At 43.1% G+C, this 12,180-nt stretch overlaps 1 protein-coding gene across 1 annotated transcript; it reads right to left on the bottom strand.

Moving 5' to 3' along the window:
* Positions 1-6,601: 6,601 nt before the first annotated feature.
* On the bottom strand, positions 6,602-10,297 carry LOC149407651 (uncharacterized). The gene is made up of 2 exons (XM_089621263.1): positions 6,805-10,297; positions 6,602-6,717 (listed from the first exon to the last, which is right to left on the bottom strand). Exons 1-2 carry the CDS (start codon positions 10,295-10,297, stop codon positions 6,602-6,604), a joined length of 3,609 nt encoding a protein of 1,202 aa, XP_089477389.1.
* Positions 10,298-12,180: the final 1,883 nt, after the last annotated feature.

Here is a 12,180-nt window from a genome sequence, read left to right as displayed (position 1 = left end):
CGTATTGTTGTGGAAAAACCCAATAGTGTTCGTGCTAGTTGCTTATTGAATCCAACCACCCTGGTGACACCGACTTCGGATGAAAGCGTCGAGTGTCTTCTTTTCATAGATGATGTTGTGAAAGGAGGCATGATTCATGTTGCAAATGGGCGAGCATACTTAAATGGGAGCGTAGTTCACTCTTTACCTTTGAAGGAATGGAATGTACGTGTGACCGTTTTGGGGGTTTTGATTAAAAAAGCAAAATTGCGAATTCCCACCAAAGAAGCTCAAACCATTGAAGATGCCATAGGAGGATTTGTCTCGTGGCCGAAGAGATTGATCGAAATGGACACGGGAATAGAGAGTCGCGATCCGGTTGTCAAACAACTCTCAAAGCTCGGTTTTGAGAGTGAACCTAGCATCGATGATGCTAAGAAGATTCCGTACAAGATGATTAATCCAAAGTTTCGATTGCTCGCTCAACATGCCAACAAAGTAATGTTACCGGAAGGGGATGTGATTATGGTCAATGTTAGTCCAAGTCTCGCGGCTATCCCGATTCCGGTGTCATTTGAAGATGTTTCCGACTTTTTGCAATACTTGGAAATTGGCGCGGGGAGCATAACGGTCTATATGGAGTAAGTGTTTTCTTTATCTGTGTTTTTAATATAAATATTCAATATTTAGTGTTTTGATCAATCAAATACTTTTTTGTCATAGCTATCTACGCTCGAGGCTAGAAAAGGCGAAGAAGAGTCGAGACTATTGTTTTATAAATCCGGGCTTAAGTTCGTACATCGAAAACAACGACGAGGATGCTTATTTGTCAAACGAGTCACGGACGTTGGAAACATAGTACGAAAATGCAAATTTGGTGAACTAGCTTTGATGCCGTACAATAAAGGTGCGCATTGGCTGCTCGTTGTCCTTGACCCTTGGAGAGATAGTGCTATGTTCTTCGACCCGTTAAGAAATAAAATTCCAATCGATTTAACTCGATTGATAAAAATGTAATATTTTGATTTTTTAAACTATTTTTTATTATAAATCATTGTAGAGGTTTTTTCTCTTATGATTTCCGTGTTATAGGGTTTTTGTGGATTTCAAGCTCAAGCACCAAAACGCCCATAATAACGGACAGTCAACGTACATCAAGGCTTGGAACGCTCCGAGACAAACCGGAAACACGGAATGCGGGTATTTTGTTATTTCGTATATGCGCGATATAGTCGTAGGAGGTGTAGGAAAATTAGAAAGTAAGAAAAACTATACAAAAGAGGATTTAGAGAGAGTTAGGGAAGAATGGGTAACTTATGTACAAACATTTATTCATTGTGATGATTAGTTAGTTTTTGTATTCAATTTTGGATGTAAATATTTCTTTTGAATGTTTTGAAGATGTAGATATTACTTTTTGGATTGAAGGTTATTTTCAGGTGCCGTATTTTTTACACCGGGTTTTAGTACGTGTAAAAAATGATTTCGGCTTCAAAATGAAGCCTTCGCCGCGGTGACTTAGACATTTCGCCGCGGCGAATAACGTTTGCCGCGGCGAAAAATAAGAGTCGCCGCGACAAAAAAGATACCGAGAGCACATTATTCATACATCAAAATCTCGCCGCAGCGATGTTTTGGTTTCGCCGCGGCGATATACACCACGCCGCGGCTAAGCTACAACGTCGCCGCGGCGTGTTTTTAAAAAAATAATCAGAAAGCTTCTACAACGGATTTTTATCCGTTGTAGAATCCCCTCGCCGCGGCGCAAAACCTACGTCGCCGCGGCTAAGTATAATTCCCGCCGCGGCGACATGATTCTACAACGGTTTGACAATCCGTTGTAGAATGTTGTCGCCGCGGCGCGGAACGTACTTCGCCGCGGCAAACAACTCGCCGCGGCGAAGTATAATGTCCGCCGCGGCGAAATGATTCTACAACGGATTGAAGATCTATTGTAGAATATCTCGCCGCGGCGAGAAATATACTTCGCCACGGCGAGATGTTTGAAAATATTTAAAAATTACACAATGGATTCAAACCATTGTAGAAGCTTCTACAACGCTTAAATATCTGTTGTAGAATCTTAGTTTCTACAACGGATAATTAAGCGTTGTAAAAAGCTGTTGGATTCTACAACGGATTTTTAAGCGTTGTAGAAGCTTCTACAACGCTTGAGAAGCGTTGTAGAATCATTCTACAACTGTTTTTAAGCGTTGTATAGAATCCTAGTTTTGTAGTAGTGTGAATGCATGGTGACCCCTTTTCTTTATTTATTATTTTATAAGATTCTCATTTAATTTATCAAGACTAGAGTTTTTTTTAATCAGTCACTACAAACACCAAGTCTTCTATGATCCGTATTAAAAAATAAATTTATAATTATATATTCCTATTGACTTTGATGAAGCCAAAGGCAGCCATATACCTAAACGGAGGTGATGCGATATTGCCTTAGCCATCAGCGACTCAGCATTGCCGATATGACAGCTACAAGAGAACCTCAAATACGATACAAATGTGGACCTGACATCCAGCCGATCCGGATCCAAACCCATCTAAAAAAATAGGGTTAATGGCCGTAAAAATATTTAATATTTACTCAAAATGATATTTATATACATTTTTTTTTTCATCGACAATAATACTTAATGTCACCTTTTAGTTGTGCTGTAAGTACTTCCTCCATGTTACATGAACATAAAAATTCGTGACAATCTCAAATATACTGAAAAATTAATACATTTTTCTTAAAATTAGTTCAAAATTAATTATATTTTTATAATACAAAGATTTAAAAACAAATCTGTGAACAATATTTTATACCTAATGCTTACCAAAAATTTATTATATTTTCCCTCAAATCATTTAAAAATTAAGTATATCGGTTTATAATACAAAACATTGAATAATTATTTTAAACTACTAAAGAGTAATTACATATTCTATGATATAACTTTTTTTACAATGATAAAACATTAAATATCATTTTTTTGGGGGCTATCCCTACAAAGGAAATGCCATCCCTCACTCTGCTCTTTTTCAATACGACAACTTCGTCATTTTCTCCACCATTTTATAAAATTTATCAATAATTTTTTTTACAATAATAAAAATTAAATATCATAATTATTTTTATTAAAATCCAGAGAGAATTTTTTTCTATAATTTGTTTTTGCATTATCAAATAATGTAATAAATGTTGGGGCAATTAGACTAGTACCTAATAGGCCACCTTCCTTTTAAAAAATAGCTAAAGTTTTATTTTATTAAAAAAAAAATAACCCACCAGACCCGCAATAAATTAATTAACTAAATTGTAAATTAAATTTACTTAAAGAGTAATTACTAGGGGTCTGGTGGATTTTTTTTAATAAAATGAAATTTTGCCTAGAATGTTAAAAGAAACTAGGAGATTTGCTAGTTGCAACAAATTCTTCATACATGTTTATTTAGTTTTTAAAAAATTAACAACTTTGCATCTTAGGAGAACGAATTTTTTCTTATTTTTAATTTTTTATATTATAAAATGATACATTAATGTCTAACTAATTTAAGAGATATTAATTTTATAATTAAATGTGATGCTGTCACGTGTTTTTCCATCCAAGTTAAAGAATGAAGTACCTATGGCGCAACTATAACATTAGGTATTATTCTAAGCGCAACAAAAGAATGAGTATATAAATATTATTTTTGGTAAATAATATGTATTTTGCCATTATTAACCCTACAAGATCAGATAAAAATAAAAGAAGAACAATAAGAAGAAGTTCATTTACCAAGTACTACTTAATATAAGACGATGGATTTCACTTCGATATCGATTTCGTCTCAACAAGAGACTAAAGTTGTATCAAGATCGAACACGTACGTTTGTAGGTATTTCCGATCTCGAATCACGCATGGAACATGTTCTTTAATATCATTTGCACTTCTCCAGCGTCTCAGAAGTCTTGTATAAGATATGAGAAACTATTTGGGCCGCAGTAAGAGAAAGTGAAATCCAAATAACAGGCAAGAGCAAATATATGTGCGAGGAAAAGAAAGAAAGAAAAACAGAAATTTGAATTGTTAGTGAGTAATTTTATAAAATACAACGCGTTTTATATAGATAAAAATGCCAATTCGTGAATTTAAACAATCAAGAGTCTTTGTTGTTTCAGAAAATGACTGTTCAAACCCATACGATATGAATGTTGCTCAAAAAACACAATCGTTGGTTAAAATAAATACTTTATATATTCAATAGATCATGTATGTATGAAGCAATGTGAATGTCTAAAATAAAAAATGTAGTAAATATAATATATTACACGGTATCATGTGACATTTCGTGTTTAATTACCTCAAATGTGTGTACATATATATGCTTAGCTAGCCACATTGTGATACAGCCGTAAATCAATAAGGAGGTAAATTTGAAAAGAAAAAAAAAAGTGGGCGGGGAAGGAGAATCAATTTAAAAAAGAGATTTGTTAATAACTAGCCTAACTATAGAGGGGATATTAAAATAGTAGCCAATTTATTAGTTTATTTAGCTAAATAGCCAATATTAGACCGAGTACCAAAAATGCCCTTTTCTCTCTAAATTCAGCTTCTCCATCAAAGATGACAGCCTCCATTTTTTCTCTGCCCAATCTCGCTGGAGTTCATGAGAGATCTGTGACAGTGACGACGGGATAACCTACGACCGGGAAAGCATCGAGAAGTGACTATTCTCCGGCACGAACCACACTCTCCGCCGCCTGATCCAAGCCTCGTGCACCGTCGATAATTAGGGCTTTACAAAACTGTATCGATTCCTGCGAGGTTGTGTGTTTTTCTGTTTCTTCTTTGTTGCATGACGAACAGTTCGGAGCTATTTTACAATCGAATGACTCAAATCGGTCGGAGCAATATCGATCTCGACCTCGATTCTCCTCCTCCTCCTCCGCACACTCGGAGCTTCAAGCACATTCTGACGGCGAACGATCGTCGGAATCTCCACCGCCACGATTCCGACGGGTGCGATCCTCTCCGGCGATACCCTAACTCTCGCAATTCCTTCACCCGTGTTTCTCACCAGGTTTGTCCCGATCAGTTCTCTCTTAATTCCAAAGATACTAATTTGGGGCTTCAAAGTATATGTCGTGATAATCAGAAATTGATCACTCAGTTTATGTCATTCTTATCGTAAATAGCTACTGATAATTTTGGTCTGTGTTGTGTTGCTCAGGAGTGCGGGTCGTTTCGGCTCGAGGAGAGTTCGAGCCAGGTTTCTTCCAGCGAGGATGTGAGCTCGCCGGCGCCGGTGAGTTCGAGCGAAAGGCTTCCCAGCGCCATGCTTCTGGCTAGGGCTCGGCTTCGCAAGAGGCTGAAAGGTCTCCGATCCTTCACAACCGAGAGTGAGGCCAACAGGCTGAGGGGTCTCCGATCCATCTCAGCCTCCACGGGAGCTTCGGGTTCAGACGATTCAGGAGTGCCGTTGGAAGTGACATCTTTGTCCGATGAAACCGCCGCCGCCGCTTTGTCTTTTGAGGCGGGTTTTTTTTTCTTCCGTTTTTTATAACTTTTCCGTCTTTGGCGTCCTTGGCTGGTGGGGGCGGGAGCGGAATCATGTGAGGCAGGGGAGTCCGTTAGAAACGAATGATTTATCTCAATGGTTAATATGATTTACTGTCCTCGATTGCTCACAGAAATAATTAGTAAATCGTATTTACTGTTAGATTAACTTGTTTAGGGACATGATTCACTGCCACGATCACGATGAAGATGATGTGGATCCGGTGGTGGTCCAGTCGAACGGAGATCTTGGTTAATATGATTTACTGTCCTCGATTTTTTCCGTAATTAATTAGTAAATAGTATTTACTGTTCTAAATAAATACGATTAACTGTTATATCGTAATGTTGTGTATATCGTTCTAAATAAAATCGGATTTACTGTTATATTTACCGTAGAAACGAGTGATTTACTCAATGGTTAATATGATTTACTGTCGGATTTACTGTCCTCGATTGTTCACGAAATTAATTAGTAAATCGTATTTACTGTTAGATTAACTAGTCCTCATCTTTGATATTTTTCTTGTTAAATTAACTAAAAAATGTTATGGTTAATCGTATTTACTATTGTTCTTGTTACGGTAAATAAGATTTATTATTGTTCTTGTTACGGTAAATAAGATTGACTATTGTTCTTGTTACGGTAAATAAAATTTGCTATTGTTCATGTTACAGTAAATAAGATTTAGTTTTGTTATTGTTACGGTAAATAAGATTTACTGTAATTTTTGTTATTGTTAATTAGATTTATTAATTTTTTTGTTATGGACGATATTATTTACTATGATAGTTAATAATATTAACCTAAGGGTAGTATTGGAATATTGGAATGTTGTCATGATAAATTGGCTATTTTCCTAAATATGTTAATAGTTGGGCTATAATTTTAAAATAGGGGTGTTGTTTTGGCTAGTTGTTTAGCCGCCCCTTTAAAAAATCATATAATTGTGCTAATATAAAAATTCATAAAATAATAAGATAAAAGTTTTTTTTTTTTTTTTTGAAAAATCGTGGGCAGTACCACGAGAAAATTTTATAAAAACCCTCACTTAAGTGGCGGAGGAATACCGTGGTTACATTAAAGGCTAATACCACGAAGGTCGTTCACGGCCTCCTGACAAACGGAAGGAGGAGCCGATCCCAGCCATCTGGCGCCCGAGTCAAAATTAAGCGCAAAACTAGCAAGCACATGGGCTGCTTTATTACAACCACGGGGGTGAAACGTAAAAACCACACTATTGAATCTAGGGGAAAGAAGAAAAATATCATTAATAACCGTACCTAGTTCCGTAGTAGATGCCACTGATTTTCTGATGGCCGTGATGACCTCAAGACAATCCGATTGGATAATAATGCGGGGCCAACCCATATCCAAAGCAAGGAACATACCATGAAGGATCGCCAACTCTTCCGAGATTTGGGGGGAGAGACCGAGCTTGATGACCTTGATTTCCGAGCCAAGAATTTCCCCTCGATCATCCCTTGCCACAATGCCGAGACCAATCCGTCTTTCTTTAACACATATAGCCGCGTCCACTGATATGGCCACCACATCAACTGGGGGCGGCTCCCACACTTTCTGTTTAACTTGGCAATTCTCACCCTTAGCCCCACCGCATGTCTCCCGATACTCTCGTATAAAGCCTCCAGCCCAGTCAAGAAGACCTCCTGGTGACCACACCTTCCTCCCCGCACATACATTGTTCCTGTGATTCCAAATTTCCCACATAATAATAAGAAAAAATTCAAAATCACATACCTTCAGTTCCGTCGAGGAGAGGAGCAGCGAACCAATGATATCCCCGGCTCCCAACTTCCTTATGATGTCTTTGAATCCTCCAATCTTCCAAATCTTCTTAGACCAGGGGCATCCCCACAGCGCGTGGAAGAGAGCCTCCTCCTCGGACTCGCAAATCGGACAACGAGCATCAGTGATAATATGTCTTTTGCGCAGTGAATAACGGGTCGGAATCCTATCATGACAAACCCGCCAGATAAAATGCTTAACTTTCGGCGGGATCTTAAGGCTCCAAAGCTTGATCCACCATTCCTTATTCCCAGACGGAGAGGATGGTCCTTCTAGGATGGTGGAGTCCATCGCGACCCTATAACCACTCTTAACCGAATATTCTCCGTCTTTTGTGAAATGCCATCGAAGTTTATCCGGTCCTCCACCTCCGTTTTCCGGAATACTGAGGATAGCCTCAACATCTTCCGGGGAAAACATAGCAGAAATAAGCGGGACGTCCCAAGCTCCCCTGATATCTCTGAGCTCGGCCACCCGCATCTCCGCAGGGATAAGGGCCGCCTCACTGAGCATGAAGGTCGGAGGTCGGGGAATCCACCTATCCGTAGCAACAGAAGTGGTTTCACCATCACCAATCCTCCATCTCGAGCCTTTATGAATAATCTCTTTACCCCAACAGAGGCTTCTCCAGATATACGATCCCGTAGACCCGCAAGTGGCATTAAGGATGTCTCCGTTCGGGTAGTAACTCTGACAAAGCACCTTTCCCACAAGGCTATCCGGTCGTCTGAAGATGTTCCAAACACTCTTAGCAAGTAACGCCTGATTGAAGACACCCATGTCCCGAAAACCAAGGCCCCCATCAGACTTATGCCTTGTAAGCTCCGACCACCTGCACCAGTGGATCTTCTTACCATGGCTCGTATCTCCCCACCAAAAGCTAGCAATAGCTTTATGAATCCCATCTACCAGGCCTTGAGGAAGGCGGAAGCAGCACGCGACATAGCTAGAAATAGCTTGGAGAACTGCCTGTATAAGAGTTTCTTTTCCTGCATTCGAGAAGAAGAGCCCCCTCCACGATTTGATTCTCTCCCACACCCGTTCGCGAAGGAAAGCGAAGATGTCAGCTTTCTTCCTCCCCACCGCCGTAGGGAGGCCCAGGTAGCGGTGATGACACGAGGTAACCGAAACCTGTAAGGAGGCCGCTAGCTCCGCCGCTATCCCTTCATCCACCTCCGAACCAAAACAAATATCAGATTTAGCATAATTAATCAACTGACCTGAAGCCGCCGAGTACGCAGAGAGGCAACTTGCTACTTCATCGCACTCCTCTTTATTGGCTCTGAAAAACATAATGCTGTCATCTGCAAAGAAAAGATGGGAGATGAAGACATCCCCTCTACCGAACCGAGCTCCTCTGATAAGTTGGCGACGTTCCCGATCCCGGAGAAGGCTCGAGAGGCCCTCTGAACAGAAGAGAAACAAAAACGGCGATAGGGGGTCTCCTTGTCGCAAGCCCCTCTCCGGCACCACCCGACCACGGATCTCCCCGTTGATGTTGAAAGAAAAACTGACGGAGGACACACAGCTCATCACTTTCTCGATCCATCGCTTGTCAAACCCGAGCTTCGTCATCATAAACGTCAGAAAAGGCCACTCGACTCTATCATAGGCTTTCGCCATATCTATCTTCAAAGCTGCACAAGAACCATTACCAAACCTACCCCGTGACATAGTATGGATAGCCTCATAGAAAATCATAATATTATCAAAAATCTGCCTACCTCCTACAAAAGCACTTTGGTTTTCTGAAATAGAGATATCCATAGTGCTTTTGAGGCGTTCCACTAGGCACTTAGATATTACCTTATAGCGAACGTTACAGAGGCTGATGGGTCTGAAATCACGCATCTTCTCCGGTTTGTCAATCTTCGGGATAAGAGTTATGATTGTGTTGTTGATCTCCTTGACTGACTTACCCTCATTCAGGATAGATAAGCAATACTCGACCACCGCCTCACCCACCACACTCCAATATCTCTGGTAGAAGAGAGCCGGGAACCCGTCAGCTCCTGGTGCTTTGATCGCGTCCATACCGAACACCGCCTGTTTCACCTCTTCACTAGTAAAGGGCCGGAGGAGTACCTCGTTCATATTCGTAGTGATGGTAGGGGCCACAGTGTCGCCTATCACTTCCAGTGCCTCGATCGAAGGCTGCATAGATGAAAAAATAGACGAAAAATAAGATGATATAATATTCTCAATACCATGCGTACCTTCCACCCATTTCCCGTCATCGTCGAAGAGCCCCTGAATGGAATTCCTCTTCTTCCTCGTCGAAGCCTTCTGGTGAAAGAAAGCCGTATTCTTGTCCCCACATTTCATCCACGTGGTTCGGCTCCGCTGACGCCAATAGACCTTCTCCTTTTCGAGTAACGCATCAAGCTGGCGTTCTTCCCGCCGGATTTCCTCCACGTTGTCGCCGTCTTCCCTATTGCTTGCCTCTTGAAAAGCCACCTTTTGTCTCTCAATCCGATCCCGAAGCAGCCTCCAGTTTGCCCTCCCCCATCTCTGAAGAGCATCCTGACACCGTTTAATCGAGCGAGTAATCCGATTCCCCCCATCGCCACCCGTATCAGTGTTCCAAGCCAAACGAACCACCTCCTCGCAGCCATCTTCCAAACACCAAGCCTCCTCAAAAAAGAAGCGTCGGGGACCCTTGCCCCTATTGCCTCTTTCACAGCCAGTCGTATTAAGCAAGAGCGGTCTATGATCAGATCCCCAGAACTCCAGATGACGAACGATGGCCTTGGGGAAGAGGGAGAGCCATGAAGTGTTACCAAGGCATCTGTCAAGCCTCCCTGCGCTACTCCCTGGAGTATCACTACGACGCCAAGTGAACAAGTTTCCCTCGAAGCCAAGGTCGCTGAGCTCACAGTCCTCCATCATCAACCGGAAGTCCTCCATTAAGCCTGGGCTCCTCGTACGGTCTCCGCTAAGCTCCGAGTTGGACATCACCTCGTTCATATCCCCCCAACAAGCCAAGGGCTCTCCGGCCACGGTCTCAGTCTCCTAACCAACTCCCAGGTAAACTTCCTTTGACTCGCGACCGGGTCTCCATAGAGACCCAGAAAATTCCAAAAATGCCCATCCTCGTCTGTAATAAGCCCATCCACATGGAATCTGGAAAAAGAACGGACCGAGAAACCTATAGAGCTTCGCCAAAGCACCATGAGGCCACCACTCTTTCCAATACACTCCACAGTAAAGCAGCTATCGTACCCCAAAAAGACTCTAACTCTCTCGGCCGCCGCATTCCTCATTCTTGTCTCTGAGAGAAACAGGAGATCAGGATGATAAGTAGCAGTATGAGAGCGTAGAGTCCTCCTCGTCCGGGGGTTTCCCAACCCCTGGACGTTCCAGAAAACGCCTATCATTGCGCTCGGCGGCCCTCAACTTCGAGGGGCGCCGCTTCATCAGTGAGGGGGTTTCCGGCCGAATCCAGGGTCAAGGAAACAACCGGAGACATGGTGGGGTTCGAAGCAGAATTGGTTATCCCCTGCAGGGGCTTCAGTCCCACAGGAGATATCAAAACCTCAGGAGTAACTTCAGAGACTTCCCGGCGAGCCATTTTAGCCGTCAAATCATAAGCCCGGCTATTCAACACCTTTCTCTTCATACCCAGATTGCAGCTCTCAACAGACTCAGGAGAAGGGGTGGAGCCATCCTGACTCCTGCGAGATTTGCTAACCTTCTTCTTCTTCCCGGGACCAGACTGTTTCCCCTCCGCCATGAAGACCAAGGACTTGCCCGAGTTTCCTTGTCCCTCCACTCCTGAAAGAAGCCTGGTTCTGTTCTGCCCCGCCAGAGAATCAAAAACTGCAACTCCGCCATACCCAGCTTCTTCCCGCGCCATCTTTTTCCATTTGGTACCATCACCACGCACCCGGAGAGCTGAGAAAGGGTTGTGGGGGGCCGATATCTCACCAGGCTCCGGCCGAGAAGAGCCATGCCCTTTCGTCGAGGTCCCAGTAGCGGTACTATCCAACAACGGAGACGATTTGGTTGTCGGACCTTCAGCGGTGTGGCCAGGAGTCCTGAGCAGAGCCGCAACATTGGATTCGGCGTTGTTCTGAGTCCCAGGAGGCTGTTGGGGAAGAGAAGCCTCTGCGTGTTGGATGTCTGGCCCAGGATTCATACCAGAGCCCAAGGAGAATGAGAGCTCTTTTGGCCCCACACTGAGTCCAAAGTTTCCTTTGTTCACAACTGGGCCAAGGGAACCCGGCCCAACTTGCTTAGAAGGATTAGGATTGTTTTCCTGAGTGGGCTCTCCACGTGCGACATCAAAATCCCCTTTCTTTAATAAACCTTCGTCATTAATACCAGACTTGGAGTTCCCAGGGCGAGTAAAGGATCCGTTACCCTGATTATGCTTCTTGGGAACACCAGCATTAATGGAGGCTTTCTTCCGATTGGGCGTGCGTGGAGACGGGCCAACCTTCGAGGGAGGGTCAGTGGACGTCTCGCCGTCGCCCTGTTTCTCTGGCTGGGAAGATCCCCTCGGTTTTAGGATCTCCGCCGCCTCAGCCTGCGTGTTGGAAGGACGCGGCCCAGAGTTGTCGGCCCTCGCCAAACGATCTGTTCTCAGCCCTGTTCGTTCCCTCCGAGACCGGCTCGCCTCCGATCCTCGGATAACGAAGGTGTTGTTAGCGAAACGGTTGGGCGCCTCCGCCCTCAACTCTGGCCCAAATCTAAAATTCCGATTTCCAGGGTCTTGGTTCGACTCCGGCCTGTGTGCGGGCTCAGCACAGTGTCTCCAACTGTGACCAATTCTCCCACAAGCAAAGCAGAAGTCAGCGAGCCGCTCATACTTGACATCAATCCATGTTTTCGCAGCGTTGGAACCTAAA

Source organism: Urtica dioica, chromosome 1 (assembly GCF_054948205.1).
Source record: "Urtica dioica subsp. dioica isolate 48M chromosome 1, U.dioica_male_clone48M_v1_H2, whole genome shotgun sequence".
Classification (NCBI taxonomy): domain Eukaryota; kingdom Viridiplantae; phylum Streptophyta; class Magnoliopsida; order Rosales; family Urticaceae; genus Urtica; species Urtica dioica.
Note: the sequence above shows the minus strand (reverse complement) of the source record. Positions and strands in the feature narration are given on the sequence as shown.